The sequence below is a fragment of the Anthonomus grandis genome, chromosome 3 (assembly GCF_022605725.1).
Source record: "Anthonomus grandis grandis chromosome 3, icAntGran1.3, whole genome shotgun sequence".
Lineage (NCBI taxonomy): Eukaryota > Metazoa > Arthropoda > Insecta > Coleoptera > Curculionidae > Anthonomus > Anthonomus grandis.
Window position 1 is genome coordinate 27358704 of NC_065548.1, and position 19299 is coordinate 27378002.

At 30.0% G+C, this 19299-nt stretch overlaps 1 protein-coding gene across 2 annotated transcripts in view; it reads left to right on the plus strand.

Moving 5' to 3' along the window:
- The window catches only part of LOC126734272 (pyrokinin-1 receptor-like), a 534619-nt gene that overhangs the window by 234903 nt on the left and 280417 nt on the right, over positions 1 to 19299 (plus strand). For both annotated transcript variants that reach the window (XM_050437817.1, XM_050437818.1), the window contains one exon: positions 18788 to 19046. In XM_050437817.1, coding sequence (XP_050293774.1) covers positions 18788 to 19046 — 259 coding nt within the window. The remainder of the gene's footprint in view (positions 1 to 18787; positions 19047 to 19299) is intronic.

Genomic DNA, 19299 nt, shown 5'->3' on the forward strand with positions numbered 1-19299 from the left:
AGGTCGGGCGAACGGGGGTGGCCATGGAACAAGAGCATCTCGACCGCGATCAATCCAGCGATTAGTAAATTTTTGATGTAAATAGTTCCTAACATTTATAGCAAAATGAGCCGGAGCACCGTCGTATTGAAATCAAAGATTTTGTCTTAAATTTTGAGGTAAATCATCAAGCAAATTGGGCGGTATTTCTTGTAGAAACAACAGAAATGAATCACCAGTCAAATTACCTGGTAAAATGACAGGTCCTAAAAGAAAGTTATCCACAACAACTGCACACACTTTACTTGATGATGTGTCTCAACTATGGCTATGGGATTCTCTTCAGCCCATATGTGTTTGATGGATATTTTTCATGCCGTTTCTCGTGAACGTGGTTTCGTCAGTAAACAGAATCGCCCTTATAAAAATCCACATTTCTATTATTCGTTTTACATAACCATCTACAAAAAGCAAGTCTAGCCTCGGGATCGTCGGGTAAAAGACCTTGTACTTTTTGAAGATGAAATGGGTTAAGTTGTTGACTCCGTAAAATATTGTGTCTCGGTTTTCCCAATATTTCTCACCCGTGCAGCCAAAACTCTAGTACTAATGTTTGGTGATTCTTCGACAATTATTCTTAAAATGTCTTCGTCTTGCCCTGGTCGAACCGCACAAGGTCGGCCGCAATTACCCTTCCGTCTTTCGCTGAAACTTCTTCCTTACGCGGTTAATCAAATTTAAAAAAATATTTTCTTTTGGGATGAAATCGGTTTGGGAATTTCTGGGCATCGCGTCTAGTGGCTAAACTAACATTGGAGTCACATTTTTCTAGTTGAGAATTGACGGGTATTTATTATTTACAATAATATTTAAAACTTATAAAACATTATAACATTATCCGCCAATTTGGAAAAGTGTACGTTTCTTGGTTTATGGTTTTAGAAGTTGTAAGAAAACACACCAAATACAAATATGTAATTAAAAAATGTAGATTTATTTAAGGAGTAATTGAGAAGCTTGTTAAGAGCATCAGAAGCGTTTAAATTTATCACTTTGACAGTACGTAAAAAGTTGGTGATGCCCGAGGTCAGCCAATTTGTTTAGAAAGAAGTATCTAGATTTTAAAATTAAGATATCTCATAAACGGATTCTCAGGCCGGCATTTACTAAGAATACTTTTTTTTACAAGAAAAGATTGGATAATTTGAATTTTTTACTAAAACTTTATTATACAGTAGTACAAATAAGTTTTTATATTTTTAACACATGCAATATACCGCAGGTGACGCCCTTTACAAGGTATAGCGAATGCGTAAACGGATTCAATTTCTCGTTCTAAAAAATCCCCACACACCAAATTTTAATTTAATATCTTATGAAACACTCGACTTACTTCAAAAAAACGATTTTATATTTCTCATTTTGATGCCCTGTATATTGAATACTGAGCGCCCAATTAAAAAATGGCATAACGAAAACCGCATTATTTTGGTCCTCCCTATATGTGGTCGGCGGGTTGGCTTCCTTTTTCCCGACACCCTGTATATATTAGTTAATTGATGATATTAAGTAATTTTTAGTAAATCACAATGCATAATAAGATCATATTAAGCTTACAAATAAAACTAAAAACTTATCAACATTTTATCAAAACCTAGTATCTAAATCAATTTTGTCTGCTAAGTTCTGGCTCGGTTGTTACTAATTTAGTTTTCACTTCAATATCTAAGTGTTCGAGCAGAAATGGATTCACAAAATAGTTAATTAGTAGTTGATTAATTCTATTGCTAATTTGGCATTACTGGCAAAGATGCGACACTCTGTTCTTTCGCTGGAGTTATTTTGGTTTTATAAAAAGAGTTTTTCTATGGGATATTTGGGTTGCAATTCTTAAACTTTAAATTAGTCTGCCCTAATTATCAGACTTTACCCTAATTATTACACTTTTAAAGCTATAGTAGTGAGTTGCATTTAACTTATACATTTTCTTTTTCACTGCTTTAGTTTCCAACAGTATATATTTAGTGGATTATTATATTACTGTTATTATTCGAATTATATTTAAAATTGGATTTTAAAATACTACTAAGCCGTTTAGCTATTGTTTCAATTTGGTTTCAACTTAATTTTTAGAGTTTATTTAAATTGACTTGAATTACTTCTTCAACTTTTTTATGTACTGTGTTTTGAAAAAATACAATAAGTATCTCTCATTTTAATGGATTCATTATCTAATTAAGATAATATGAAAAATAAGAATCACATTTATTATCGTTAAAATATCTACAGTTACTACTATGAATTATATTATATATTATTATTATGTTATATCTAACTCTAGTACTGTTATGATTATTCGAATTATATTTAAAATTTTAAAATTGGATTTTAGAGCTTATATACAGTGATTTCACTATACTTATTTCATTTTCTATTTAAACAACATTTACCAGTAATTTCGCATTGTTGCGGTGCTATTTATGGTTCATACAAAAGCGCATAATTTTTTCCAAAGTATAGAATTTTTCCCGTTCCCTACTCGTAATATACGTAACGTACTTCGCTACGAAAAGAAGATTACTTAAGACTTAACAACCACTCGAGGTATTTATTTTTACATTATTTATTTACAATTATTTGAATCTGGTTCCAATATTTGAAACTTTATATAATTAAACTTTAAATATTACTGAAATATCTGGTATGAATTTTGGAATATTTATGAATTATGGATCAAAAGACATTTTCTGAGGCCCACTATTTTTTTTTTGTATCAGTGGCGTTTGTGCAAGGTTTAAAGTAAATATTTTTGATAAAAAATATGGTACAGCTGGGGTACAGTTACTTAATCTTTTAAATAATGTATTAACTTATCAATCTGTATTAACCCGTTAAATGTCTGCTGATGATTGTTGGTTGATTGTCTTGTCTCCTTTAAAGTAGAAACTTTTTTGTACAATTTTGATCCATTTCATCAAAATTGCAAATTATTCAAATGCAGAAATGATCAATATGCATTTTGTTTATGGTCTTGCTAACGAAAATCCATTGCAAGCATCTTTGTATGCTAAAATGTACCCTCAACAAATGGCACCTCATAATACATTATTCGCAGGCCTTCATCAAAGACTACGAGAAACTAAAACTTTTTAACCAAGAAAGTATGATTGTGGAATTAGAACACCGGAATTGGAAGAAGCAGAATTTAATTTAATTGATGAACAACCTGACACTAGAAAAATTGGCCTGCAGCTACATGTCAATCATATAACGGTATAGACTATTTTAAAGGATTGTAAAGTACAGGATCAGTTATTATATCGATATCACGTACAACGAGTCCAGGCTCTATTACCACGAAATTTTCCTAGGCGTCTTGAATTCTCTCGTTAGATGTTAGAAGTCTTTGAGCAAAACCCTCAGTTTTTAAGGCAGATTCTGTTTACCAAGGAAGCTAATTTTTCTAGAGAGCAAAATAATCATTAATTACCATAATAACCACATTTGGTCAGGTGAAAATCCTTATGCCATAGTTGAAGCTTATCACCAACCATAATTTTCTTTAAATGTATGGGTTGGAATCATTGGAAAATATTGGCGCATATTTTCTACCACAGAAATTAAATGGGGAAATATACACTCGTTTTTTCCAAGATATACTTCTAGGACTTCTTGAGGCAGTACCCCTATATGTTAGAAGAGTATAATGTGGTTTATGCATGATGGGGCTGCCTGCCATTTTAATTTATTAGCAGGGTCATTTAAAAACTTTGATGTACAGGATTCCGGTACTGGATATTGATGACTTGAAAAATCGAATCATTAATTTATGTGTGGAATTTTTTATCAGATTCGTCGACTAATGCGGCGACCTATAGACTCTTACATAATGGCAGATGGTCATTTTTAACTTTTTTTTCATTTGGATTTAAAAAAAAATTATAATCACATCTAAACAGTAATAATAAACAGGTAATTTATTTGGGTAGATGGATTTTATTTTTTTAATCGAATACGCAACCTCAGACAAAAGAAAGTCAAGAGATCAAATTTGCTTAGAAAAAAATGAGAATTACAAAAACGAAACAAAAATTTAAAAAAGTGGCGTACCATATTTTTCATTAAAAATATTTAGTTTAAACCTTACGCGAACGTCACTGGTACAAATAAAAAAAATTAGCGAGCGTCAGAAAATATCTTTTGATGCATAGAAAATGCATACCAAATTTTATTAAAATATCTACAGGGGTTTTATAGGTATTATAAAAAAAACCTATATTTTTCTTCAATCTTCAGTACCCGGTATCTCATTTTTTTGCATCTATTTATTTACACCCTGTATATGTAGGATAATGCTATTCCTGAACGCTGATAAATATTCCAAAACCTACTCCCATCAAATTATGGTATTAACCTAACAGATTCCGTATTTGACTGATGTCCAACACACTCCCCATATCTGACACCAATGTAGCGTTTGGCCCATTCGTTAGGTGTGAATTAAAACAATCGGAAATAGGCTACTTCACTACAACAACACGATCACTTACGATTAATAAATATAATCATTTATTTACAATTGTTTTAAATTTCGCGCCAATATTTTGAACTTTACTTTACTGAACTGACACATATTACTATGGGTGGTCCCTTCTATATTTGGCTGAACGCTGTTCCAGAAGATGACTGAAAAAATTGAAAACGTATTTTTAGTTCCTAAAAAAAATTAAAGATCGCAATAAATGCTTGGAATAATAATAATTATAATAATATTAATACGTTTATTTTCAAAATTACAAAATTGCAATGCAAAATAGTAATTCTACTTTACGTACAAGTACAAAGAAGAAATAAATGATTAGTACCGAAGCTCTAGTTAGCTCTAGTTAGAAGTTTGTTGGTACTTTTTCTTTAGGGATATATATATAGTCCAAATCGGGTTTTTCTTGTCAAGTCCGAGAAAATATTCCATTAATGGTTTTTTAATACATTACTCATAATTTATTTATATCTGTCCATATTTAATTATTATTATTGGCGGTTTTAAAACAACATTAAAAATAAGAACAACCACATGTTATATAAGACATACAACCAGACAAAATTATTTAAATTCGAATACTCACGTAGCACATAGTAATCAACAAAAGAACAGGTATTATTAAACGTTTAATAAAAGTTATCGAACTATTATTACAAAAATCCATTCCCTACAGTCTACATAAACTTTAAATGTTGCTGTAGACATTTTTCCCTATATAGGTCTCGGTATAATATTATCAAGTTTCGGTGCTAAATATTTGAAATGACCCTGACGAAAACATATTTGTTCCTACCAACTCGCGATTTTGATTAACGCTATTTCTTGTAGGATATGTGTGCGATAATGATCAAGAATAATTTTTTTCCTGTATATATTCATACTTAAATTGGAATAGTAAAGTTTCCTCACGTCCATTATTTTTGTTTTCTTATAAAGTAAATTGGTTAGGAATAGTTAATTTTTTTTAAATATAATTTTTAGTATACATTTTTTAATGATGGTTAATTGTTGTAAGTGGCAATCCCGGATACGAGCCCACCCGAGCAAAGTCAAATGAGATTGAACCAACGAATAGTATATTATGGTAAAGTTCTTGATACTTAACAGTTCAAAGATGCTGGTCTACAATAATACCCAAATATTTTATGGACGGTGATGCAGGAATTAACAATGACTGACTAATTTGTTTTAGGAAGATTTCTGGTGTAAGAAGTAAAACTAATATATTTTGTTTTTCGCCCATTTAATGTTAGTTTGCTTTTCTTAAACCAATCTGCAATTAATTGAAAATTTTTTTCGGCTGTTTGTTTTAGGACTTGCCAGGTCTCTCCTGTATAGACAACAACTGTGTCATCGGCGAAACTTATAATTCTTTATACAGTTCTTAGAATAGTTTATAGAAAAAACATTATTTATATATATAATAAATAAAAGTGGTCCCATTAAAGTGCCTTGGGGTACTCCACATTTGATATCTCTAATTTCGCTTTAAGTGTTGTTAACTTTTATTACTTATTTCCTACCTGTCAAATAACTTTCGAGAATTTTATTGGCTGCGTCCCGAATGCCGCAACTTCTTAATTTTTTTGAAAGTATTGAGTGGTTAAGCGTATCAAATGCTTTTGTTAGGTCTACCAATATACCCAAGATTGGTTTATTTGCATCCAATGCATCATACAGCTGTTCCGTTAATTTAATAATGGCATCCTTGGTTGAAGTCTTCTTACGAAACCCACATTAGTTTGGGGCTAAGATCTCATATTTTTTTAAAAAGTTATTTACTCTTTGCTTCAAAATCATTTTAGTTATCTTGGATACATTCGAAATAATGGAAACTGGTCTAAAATTATTTACATCATCTAAAGACTCCGATTTATGACAGTGCCTATTTTTAGAACATCTGAAAAAGCACCTGTACTAAAGCATAAATTTGTTATTTGTTATTATTACTAAACTCTCTTGACAATTAAACTTTGTGGCTAATGTTGGTCCTATGTTACTAAAGAAGTCATTAAAATATTCTGACAGTGCCTTATTTTTAGAAATAATATCACCATTCTCGGTTTTTAAATTTGTTATCTGCCTTTGCTCGGTTTCTTTCAACGATACAAACTATAAATATTTGTCTATAGGATCTTACTATTATTTTTACTCTTATTTATTTGTGAAGATATATATTCTTTTTTGGCTTTTTTTATGTCGCGATTAACAAAATTATTGCACCTTTTGTATTCTGCTTTTATCAACCCAAACTTGCTTTCCACATTTTTTTCTTGTTCGTTTTATTATATACGTATTTTTTTCTATGTAAAATTTTAATTTATTATTAAAATGATCTGTGTAAATATTAATATCTTTATTACAAGTAGAAAAAGACCATGTTCCTTGCTCTAAATCCATTTTCAACTGGTCATAATTTATAAATTTTTTAATTCTATTATCTGGTGTTTGAGTTTTTACTGATTTATTGTACTCCAATATCAATACTATTGGGTAGTAATCAGTGATATCATAATTAAGTATATAAGATTTGTAATTAAAAAAAAAAAGGTTTTTGCGCAATTTAACAATACAATGGTCGATACATGTTCCTAATATAGGTCTTGTAATTTCATTGCTGTAAGATAGGAATCCAAAAAAAGAGAGATCAATGTTCTTGTATTCTTCATTTAGCTATTGATTGGAATAAATTTTTAGATTCAAATCTCCTGTTAAAACGTGTGTTTCGTAGTATTTGTTACTCTGAAGATACTGATACAATAATTCTTGATTGATGGTACAGTATATACAGGACCTATAAAAAAGTAAGTTGAGATAGGACATCGATGGTCGGCAGTGCTTAGTTTCCAAAAAGCCTCATTTCCAGAGTGTTGAAATTTTAAAAAAAAATTCTTTTCCCTCCGAATTAAAAACGCTTTAAGCGACTTATAAAAACAAATATTTTTTTTTAGTTTTTAAATGACAGGTGGTGAGGCAACTTTTTGAGGAATTTCAGGTAATTTAATTTATCCTGGGACGGACTTGCAGCACATGTACGTTAAATTTTTTTAATAAAAAACAGGTACACCACCGGTTTTTTAAAAAAATATCTGAATATTTTGTTTATTTTTAACAAAACACAGCCCCCGCTCTTTCATTAGGACAAACTTAAAAATACTATTTATTATTATTTTTATTATGAAGGTTACCGTGAAAAACTGGCTAAAATTTTCGGGAAATAAAAAAAACTAATACAATAAAAATTATAAAATAAAGAACCGTGGTATGAATTTAATTTTTTTGCACGAAAACGGTGCGTCAGAGCGCCAAAAAAGCAAGAGCCGTGTTTTGTACAAAATAAACAAGCAATTAAAAAATTTTTTTTCTTCAAAAAAACAGTGGCGTACCTGTTTGTTTATAAAAAAAAAATTACGTATATATGCTGCAAGTCCGTCTCCGGATTAGTCCAATTAGTGAAATTAATAAATTGAAAAATATCTCAGAACTTATCAAAAAAATTAATTTAAATCGCTATAAGCGTTTTTAATACAGAGGAAAAAAATCAACTTTTTTAACAAATTTTAACTCTCTGTATTTTGGAAACGGCGCACTTTCGACCATGGGTGTTCTATTTCAAACTACTTCTTCATGGTTCGTGTATATACTCTAGTATTTTTTACCATTTAAAAGGGGACACCTTGTAGATTGTATTGTAATGGTTAATATGAAAAAAGTTTAAATTTTTATTATAGTGTGTTTCGGTTAAACAACACACAGTAATATCAAAATCCACAGGGACGTATATTTAAATGAATTAATTTAAGGGAGTTTTGAGGAATAACTTTTTAAAATAAGGCAATATTTTTGTGATCATAATTGTGTGATGCCACTATTGGCTCACTTTGCTAATCTCGTATATGTGCGTCCATATAAAATCCTAATATTGAACTTAAAATTTAAATAGACTGTATATACATGTATGTAGAAGTATGTACATGTAAAAATATAATAGAAACAAATAAATTATTACAAAATTGTTAAAATTTGTTTAAAACCTAAAAGCTATGATACATAGGGTAAAAATAAAATTAAAATTAGACAACATAATATGGAATAAAAAATAAAATCTAAAACATACGAAACTACAAAACACGTGCCTAAAATTAAAATCAGTAAGATTCACTAATTATTCAAAAACTATCTAAACTATGTCCTTTTCTATAAAATTATATAAGCGACCTAATATTATACAGATAGTTTTTGTTCTCTTAATTGTTAGGAAGTTATTTTTTTGTTAGGTTTTTCTTTTTGAATTTCAGAATGTGTTGGCTGTTTCGTTTTTAGTTTGAACTACTTAGGTTTTCCACCAATTATTAGGGGTTGACTAGCAGTAGTTTCTCGGAGTCTTAATTCTTTTGCAGAATATTGCTTTCCTTTCACAATTAGCTTTTTGTTTTTTATTTGTGCCTCTTGTTTATTTTAGAGGGCTTCTTCAAGGTATTTACGAAGAATTTTTCTTTCTTCGTACTCTTCTTTCGCGTATTTGGAAGCAATGAATATCTTTGTTCGTTTTTAGCTTTTTAGCGTGTTTTAAAATATCTTGGCGTAAGAAAAAATTGTTAGTTTCAACTGACACAGGTCTTGTTTTGCCACTGAGTGGTTTACCCAGTCAGTAAACGCTTCCAAAATCACCAAACCGACCATTTAAGCCTAGATTACTATTAAATAAATCTTTTCTAGTCCGTCAGTATTAGTTTGTACTTATTCGTTTCTTTTTCAATTTTTTGTAGTTTTTCCTTTAGTCTAGTAACCTCTTCCTTACCTTAAGTAACTCGTTTTTACCTCGAAGCTGTTGTATTTCCCCTCGTAAGTTATTAGTGTTCTTAAAAGTGCGTTTACATTGTCATTTGCCATTTTATTATATAACAACCCAAAATTAATAATATGTTAAGTATTTTAGTGTATGGTCTGCTTTATTATACAGGAATTCGGTGTTGGCAAGGCTTATTGATAAAGATGTGATAAGGTCTCGTAAAGGAGTTTTGCTTATTTAGATCTATGAGAACACTATTTATTGTGATAACAGGCTATTTTTGAATCAAAAACTTTGTAATAGTAAAGCAGGCCGCACACCTACGATACAAATGTTGCGACACAAATGCTTTTCCACAAATGTATCGGACAGTATTTAACGCGCGCGTGTTATTTAATTTGGATCCACACACCTAAGATGCATTTGCTACCAAACGGCATTTGAAGCCACACCGCATTTGTGTTTAGTCCCCGGATAATCAGCCTGTCTGATATTTGTTGCGGCGTGTCGTGTCACGTTTTAAAATAAAAATAAAGGACGATATTACATAAATCATTTTATTTATTCAGGAAGTAGAGAAATATTATATGACTACACTTTGCAGGTAACATTCGATAGTAAGCTTGAAATTCATCATCATGATTTAATAGTTGCTTTGATACTTTCAATTGACTTTTTTGGAACAACCATTATTATAGAGATGAACCCAGTAACGACGTTTTCTTCGGTTTTGACTTAATAATTGCCACATCATAAAATCATCGTCATGAGAAGACGATGACATGGCTACAAATGCGGAATAGAAATAATGTCCTGATGTGCGTGCTTGTACCGCATTTGTGGCAAATGTCCAAAATGTTGAACGAAATTATGTGGAAAGACAAATGTGGCACCACATTGTAACTTAGGTGTGCGGCCGGCTTAAGTAAAATAGGTTACATACGGCTACAATCTTACTCTATGCCACTTTTCACTTGGTATCGTAGAAAACCAAATTTATAGAGAGCACTTTATGTTAATGTTTTTTACTATAGACCATACACTAACATAAACAAGTAAACGAAACATCGAAAACCTAAAATATTTGGCTTAATTGATGAATATTATCATCGATAACTAGAACAAAAACAACTTTTTATTATAAACATTATAAAATCCTCTCAAAAGGATTTCATTCAGCAAATAATTGTTTCAAACAAAAACAAGATATAAATTAAGTTTATATACTTAGAACAACTCATTACCTGGACTCAATATTTTTTTGTTTGTCACTCATTCCATATTTATTTGGTTAAAATATATACTGGTTTTATAGGGTCGTTGTATTAATATGAAATAATCTATAGAAAAAAGGTCTTTGGAGGTCATTTAACAAACCATAATAAAGAGCGACTAAAAAGGAAATACAAAAATAAAATTTAAAAAATTGCTAAAAGTCAGAACCTCTTTTTTTTAATTTTATACGATTTTTAAAGTACGATTTTCTACGTACTTCGAACAAAAATAAAGGTATCTCTTATCTATTTGAATGCCATATAAAATAATAATCTCGCCTATGAATTTAAAACACACTTTTTTGTTTATTTATGATATAAGGTTGATGTAAAATTAAATCATTTTCCGAGAAGAAAATAAAAAAAGGAAAAAAAAACTAATTGATTTCATGGATTTGGAAATTAATGAATATTTGATTTGCTGCGGGCAAACATTTTTCGCGCAGCAGGAAATTTATGTTGACAAAGTCCGGATTTTAATAAAGCATACAATATATCCGTTGTGACCAAATAATCATAACAAGAAAAAACAGTTTCCAATACAACACGCTTATTATACTAGTATTTCAGAAACTACTTAAACATTATTTTTAATTAATTTTAGTATCCCAGAATAAAAAACTAAAGAATTACCGTATACGTCAAATCTAGTATAAATTTCATTAGTATATAGAATTTTTCAAGGTAAAGGGTGGTGATCCATTAACTTTATAAGCCAGAAATATAAAATTCAGAGGGTTTACAAGAAAAAATGTTATATTCCTTAAAAGCAGTCACGAGAAAGCATAAAAAGTTAATAGCCTATAATATTGTGCTAGGCTATTAAGGGTGGTCTATTTATTTATGCTATTAGGATATTGCTTTGGTAAAAGAAATTCGAAATTGCTTTCCAATTAATTGCTTACTATATTATTTTCATAACTAATAATTTTCACGTATTTATTTTCTTAACATATAAAAAAATAATAAATTAGTTTTAAAATATTAACGCTAATTAAATTTATTGGCAGTTCACAAATACTAAAAAAACCTACAATATTTATTGGCTTTTATGGCTTTTTGTTTTTTGGATTAATTTTTAACAGAAATTGAAAAGCTAAAATTAAGAGTATTTTACCAAATTTAATATTTTACTTTACTTCCTATGTTGTTTTGAATTAAAAAAATAGTAGGATATTGAAATATATTTTTGTATTCTTTTTATAACTACTACAGTGATTGTTATATAAAACAAAACTAGTTATAATTTAATTTGTCATGGAAATATAAATACAACAAGCTTTGATAAGTACCAAGCATATAAAAAGCACAAGAATTAGTATTGTAAGAGATGCAACCAAGAAAAAAAGAGCAGAAGATAAGGTTCTGTATAACTTGTAAAATAGCTCAAGAAAAATAGTTTTCTAATAAAAATAAAATCGGATAATATTCCGTTAATGAGTTAAATTCTATGGTTAAAGATATTTCCTTAAAGCCTACCCGCAGTAAGTCAACTATTTTTCCGAATACTAGCGCACATCCAATTTCAATTTCCAACATTGAAATTGAAAAGGCTAGTGAAATGGAAATTTTAGGTGTCAATAAAAATGTGTTTTAGACAGAGATTTTGATTGAAAGTGATAAAGAAAATCTAAAGCATCAGAAAGTTGGATGATGAGAAGTCAAATCTATTAAAAAAGTTAGTAGAAAGTAAACTTTCTCTTGAATTATATGAAGAAAAAGATACACATGAACAAAATAAAGACCAAAAATCGAAGAAAGATCAAATCATTTGTGATAATTTGTGTAAGTAATTTTAATACATTATGTAATTTAACAATTTTAATCTATATCTTATAAGTTTCTTTTATAGCATCCCTGATAATTAACACCTCATCTTGTCTCACATGGCAGACTTAAAGCAGATCCTTTATAACAACCCATATGATATTGTAGGTATTATAGAGTCTTGCTTAATGATGATATTGCCTTTAAAATATTATTAAAGTCAATATTATGATACAGCAGAACGCGACTAACAGACTTTTTGAAAAGATCATCGTGGAGGACAAAGATACTCACCAAGTATTTTAAATTTTCACAAAATACCATAGCATTATTTTTTATATAAATGTGAAGGTTAAAATATTTTAGTTTGGTTGTTTAATATTCTTGCTCCGGTTTGCAGCATTCGAGGAACTAAAATAAAAGCGCTTGGCCTTACCAATGTACCTAAAATAATGAGATAGTGACATAAAGAACGCTTGACCATTAACTGCAAACTTATACAGTGCATCCGTAAAGTAGCAGATAAATTCAATAAAAATGAAATACGTCGATTTTAATATTGGATTTTATATTTTTAATGTAAGGGCTTTTCTACATGGAAATTAAAGATACAGGGTGACTAAAAAAAACATCAATATGTTTTTGTGTGGCCAGCTACTTTTAAATCAAGTCCAGTTGTCTTTAACTACTCAGTCAATGGAAAGTCTCTGACAAAGTCTACATATTTTAAGGATCTCGGAGTCACCTTTGACCAAAGATTTTCTATTATCCTTCACATGGAAGATACTGTATCTAGAGCAACTCGGATGCTGAGCTTTATTATTATAAATTGCAAAGTTTTTTCGAACACTGCCACTGCCAAAACTCTGTACTATGCATGTGTTAGATCCAGGCTGGACTACAGCTCCCTCATTTGGTCTCCCATTTACCAGAATCAGTCCAACGGCGATGATGGAGCCTATCCTCCGAAGGGATTTTGACCATAACCTGCTGCTTTCTAGATATATTGGAACGGTCACTTAAGAAAAGGAGGAAAATGTATTCGGTAAAATTCTTGTTTAATTTACTTAACCATAAAATTGACTGCCTATCCCTTTTGCAAAGGATTTGCTTTCATATACCGCGCCCAGGTTCTAGACAGAGTCCAGCTTTTAACTTGGACACAGCCAGGTCCAACATTCTGTTCCAGAGTCCTATTTAAGTTAGTCCTAAACTCTAACACTAATGCTGATTCTTGTGATATTCACCATGACAATCTGGCACTTATTTTGAGTTACCTGCGTATGGTCGGTAGCGGAGGCTTGGTTATTTACCTCTTAGTTTGAATAGATTTATTTACTCATTTTATTTCTGCTCTTTTCATTTAAATTATATTTAGATTCTTATCCTAATTTAGTGTTGATTTTTTATTATTTATTTACTCAAACTCACTACTTTTTTTTATTATATAGCAATTCTTTTATAGTTTAGTCGCATGGATCTAATACAGTTTATGCATTTGTACTTCTGCATTTATATATTTAATTTATTTTCCTGTAACTGGGTATTTGTAACCTGTTGGAAATAAAACTTATTATTATTAATAGAAACTACCATTTCTTAAGCCAGAATTAGAAATAACGCATTTTTTTAGAAAGGATATGGTGCAATTGAATAGTGGTTACATAAGCAATTTTGAACGAAAAATTATCATAAAATGTAAAATTAAGGAAATACCTATCAAAATTAAATGCTGGTATTTTTGTATTTTACTAGTTTTTTTCATTGTTGTTGTCAGTGTCAAAAACTGAATGTATTTTGGTGCAACTATCCGAAGTATTGTCAGTGTCATCCTGCGTTTAATTAGTAACTATACTTTATTACCTACTGTTATTGTATGAACTTATGAGAAAAATAACCAAACGTAAAAGAATCGAAATCTTGTGCATTAGTTTCGGAGATATGTCGCGTATTCAAAAACATGGTCGATAACTAAAGAAGATGAGCTTAAAGTTCTGTTAACGGTCCGAGATAATCCCAAAGCTACAATCACAGGCACAGCTTCTAATGTTAATTTATCGCGATCTAATATGCATAAAGTATTGAAAAAAGCAAAGTTCCACCCTTCATACTTTGAGAGCTATCGGAAGATGATTTTGATTGCCAAAATGAATTTTGTGAGTAAATGCAGCAATTATGTAATGATAACAATAACTTTAAAGTTGAAGAATTGTGTGATTTTAATGTTTGTGTAGACCCTGTTTAGTCACTTTCTCGTGCATCTTAATATGCCTTTTTTATTTATTGTTAGTAATTTTAACCTTTGACCTTGCCAGAAGCACTGTGGCTTTTTATGTGTTGTGATGAAAACCCTCTTTGTATATCCCTGATGATGGACATCTTATATGTCCAAAACATGTAGGATAGCTGGTTTTTTAAATAAATTTTAGTGGAGGATGACCGAAACTATTTTAGTTACCCTTTAACAATAATTTTGTAAAACGGATAATATTTCCTGATAAAGCAACATTTGCTCTAAACGGCCATGTAAACAGACAGAATTTTCAATACTGAGCGACCGAAAATCCTCATTGGTTCACATAATGTCATACACAACACCCTCAAAAAGTTAATGTGTTGTGCGGTAAAGTGTAAGGAAGTAAGGAATTTTTTCAACCTTACTTTTTTGATGACATCCTCATTGGTGAGAGCTATTTGGACTTTCTTCAAAAAGCTCTTATCCCCGGTCTGATAACTTTGTATCCGGATTTGGAAAAACCCGACATGCACCAACGTGATCTTTTTTTTCAGCAAGATGGAGCCTCGCCATACTATGTTTTACCCGTTCGCAATTATCTAGATGAAGTTTTTCCGAATCGTTGGATAGGTAGACGAGGGTTCATTAATTGGCCACCCAGAACGCCAGATTTAATTCCCCTCGATTACTTTGTATGGGGATACTTAAAAAGTAAAGTGTAGGTCATTAAGCCAGCAAATTTAATAGTACAAAAATCTTATACAAACGTACAAAATTGTTAAAAACACAAAGCCACGTTATCACAACATATAATTACAGGCTACACGTGTTTCGCTATAGGTAGAGAATCATCAGGTCTAAAATCAAATATATTACTTAATACAAAACTAAAAGCTTACATAAAAAACATTAAAAAAACTTTAAAAGTCATGCGCACATTTCAAATTACATAAATAAACAATAATTTTTAGGTTATATATGTTCAAAACAAAAAATAATTAAAAGTAGAACGCAACAATATAGACTCATCGAGAATCCAACCCGGTACCACAAGGTTAGAAGTATGGGTTTAAAACCTATCGACTATATAGACCTAATGCTAAATTACTTAACACGCTAACCAATGTAAGCTAAAGAATATGACTAAAAGGAAAATGTTAAAAGACATACTTAGCTAAATTAAAGTATTGAAAATTGAAATTTGGTTTAAAAGTAAAAACGTTATTCACACACACGAGAATATGACTCTTTTTAACTTTTGTGATTTCTATTTTCTCCAGAAGGTCAAGCTTCCTAGGCTTCCTTCCAAGCTTCTCTTTAGGGCATTCATAAAGCATTTCAGCTCCCACCCTTAAATAAAAATTATGTGTAGAGGCCAGCAAACGCTGATTTGGTATCAGTGACATTGGTATTTTTATATTTTTCAAAAATCGCTAGGTGTTCTTTAATGCATGTAGAGATTTTCCTACAAGATTGGCCAATGTATACTGCGTTGCAATCCCCGTACTTTAAGAAGTAAACTCCCGATTTAGGAAGAATGCTTGCCTTGTCCACGGCACTGACCAAGTGATTCTTTAAATTATTGACTTAAAAGCAATATTATCTTATAAGCAATTTTAACATTTACAGATTTAAAGAATCTAGCTAAATTTAAGAAGATTGAACCAAAAAGAAAAAGGATCCAAAGGAACGTTTTGTATCGTTCTTATATACTATATTGTAGGTCAGTTTATATTTATTTAAAAATTTGTAATAAATTTTATCTATTGAATGAAGGGAAAATCCGTTCTTGAGAGGAATATGTTTTATAATATTCAGTTCTTTAGCAAAAGCTTCTTTTGACAAGGGATATTAAACAATCTATAAAAAAATGAATTGCAGAACACGAATTTGTAAGAGTAGGGAGAATTTGAAGAGTACTGAATTACATTATCGGTAGTGGTGGGCCTACGATATATTTCAAAAATAAGTTTATAGTTGCATTCCTTAATTAGAAGGTGCGTAGCTAAAGTAGCTACACACATCGATTTAGTTATCAATTGTTAATATCTAGACAAAAACTTGGCAACATAGAATACCTCTATGTTGCAACAATATAAGAACACAATAAGACAACACAATAAGAAAATATGTAGTGGATGAAAAATTGGAAAGTCAATTTGCCATCATTGTCTGAGAGATGGTGAACTCAAACAACCTCGCCTATGGTTTGCAGCTAGGCTTATTCTAGGTATTCAATGTTGTAAACCACTCACTCTTTATTTTGTACAATATTCTAATTTGTATTAGTTATTTCGCTATAGTAAACCGTACAAATATCATTATAAACGTGACAAATAAGCCTATTTTGTAAATGTAATAAAGTACTTACACAAATATTTATTACCAAAAATCAGAGTATGAGATTTTTACCATTGAAACGGATAAAATATTTAAGAAAGGCTACATTATTATATTTAATTTACTTAAATATAATATTTACATTATTATATGTAAGAAGGGCTACACATGTTTTTTAACTAATAAGTAAGTTTTTCTTTTAAGTTTGTTTTCAATTTTGAAGGATAACTTAACTTTTTAAGTTTAGATAAAGAATTTTTTTAATGGCAAAGCCATGAGCCTTAAGAAGGTCTTACATCAATCACCAGATAGACATTAGATGTGCTATTATGAGTAATTACAATACAAAACTTCAGCAATTGATGCTCTTATAATAATTGATGATGCTCTGATAAAACCTAGCTCTGATAAGTACTATCATATAGCGGAGAAAATGTGGCAGTAGTAAAATATGTATTTATTTTAAATTTTTTTTAAAAATAAAACCATGAATAAATACACTGTTTTTTAAAATATCGGTTTTTGACGCATATCTCTGGAAGTGCTCCTGTTTTTAAATTTAAAACTGCATTTTGTTAGTAACTAAAATACACATATAAGCGACTTTCTCCACACGTATATCTCTGTTATTTCAAAAAAATTGTTGGGGATCATCGAAATTCGGATATACTATATATATTTAATCTCTTAAATTATATATACCTAATGTATTCAATATCTCTTAATTTGGAATATTTAAATAAAATTGTATTGGAACACCATAAAAAGCCAATAGAGTAATGGAAATGGGTAAAGACTGTAATAATATTCAAAATGGCCTATAATTGAAAGCCTATACCTATTTTTCCATTAGGCTGTTTTTATAGTAACATTATAACTCTATTATTATAATTATATTAAATATACCTTTCAATAATATATTATGTAAATTTAAAAGAAGGTATTTTTTTCCAATACAAAAATCCTTGTATGAACACAACTCTCGAAGATGCAGCAAAAAAACAACTAATAAATGTTTTTGCCCTAACGAGCAAAAACAAATGTCGGAACTTTATTTTTTATTTCTTTTATAACGTAATTACAAAAGTTTGAATTTAAGGATTGAAAATGAAATATTTTTCGGGAATCTTATTTGCATTTAGTTTTTTTGTCTTCTCTGCGAAACAAAAGGAGTTTAAATGATCCAAACTTACATTTGGCAAAGTATTGATTTTATGTAAGTATAAGCACCATAAATTTTAATGATCTATAACCTTTTTAAATTGTCCTAAACTCACAACAAAACTGGCTTTATAGTTCTTATAAAAAGCAACATGGTTACTTAATTGTTGATGTACCAATAAGCCTAGCTATACCTTAAGCTTTACTTTAATAGTTAGGAAAGGAAGCCTTCTTTGCAATATTTAATGAAATTTTCAATGTTGTAGTAAATCTGACAAAAGATATTTTTCTAAAGCAAAAATACTTTTGGTATATACAAAGCTATTTTTTCCTGATGCTCCACGAAAGCTACTAATAAGCTTTTCTGCCCTAATTAGCAAACTGAATAGGGTCAAAAACGAATGTTGGAACTCTATTTCTAAGTTCTTCTTTAAAGTAACAAGAGAAATATAAATTTATCGATTCAAAATAAAAGATTTTTTTGTTATAGCCATAATAAAAGGTTTTTAGATAATCCATACTTATATCTTGTCACCATGATATTATTCTAAAGATCAAAAATGATCTTATAGACCTCATCAAAAAATATAACAAATATAAGTTGCCCTTATCTAAGAGTATTTCACTTTGACCTAAATCCAAGAAAGTTGACCAGAAAGTCCTTGTAAAATTAACACTGTTACTTTATTTTTTAGGTAGCAATTAGCCTAGCTATACCACAAGCATTACCTTTAAAAGTTAGAGGAGTATGTCCTCTTTGCTTGCCAACGGAGCCGATAATCCAGCACTCATTCGAAATTTCAACAATCCTATTCTTCATAGCGCCTATGACTGTTATTACCGTTCTCTACATGCTGATCGGAAGTACTCTGAATACCTCCAATATGATGAAGGCAAGGAGTAACACTACTAGAATCCACAGCAAATCTTCCAAGAAAGTAGTAAAGATGTTGAGTAAGTATGTATGTAAATAAAATTTGTTTTTAAAGTAATGAAAAATTTCTTACTCGAGTTAATAGAGTTGTTGATTCTTCCTTAGGGGCGTAAACAAAAACTTAATTTCTCTTTGCTCAAGGGTTTTAATATATGATGACTAAGATCTCGAATTCGTAAGAAAATATCAATATAGAAAATTTGATTTGTTTCCATCATCTATACTACTCTATCTATATAATCGTATATGTTTTTTGATATTCTTCTTGTTTCA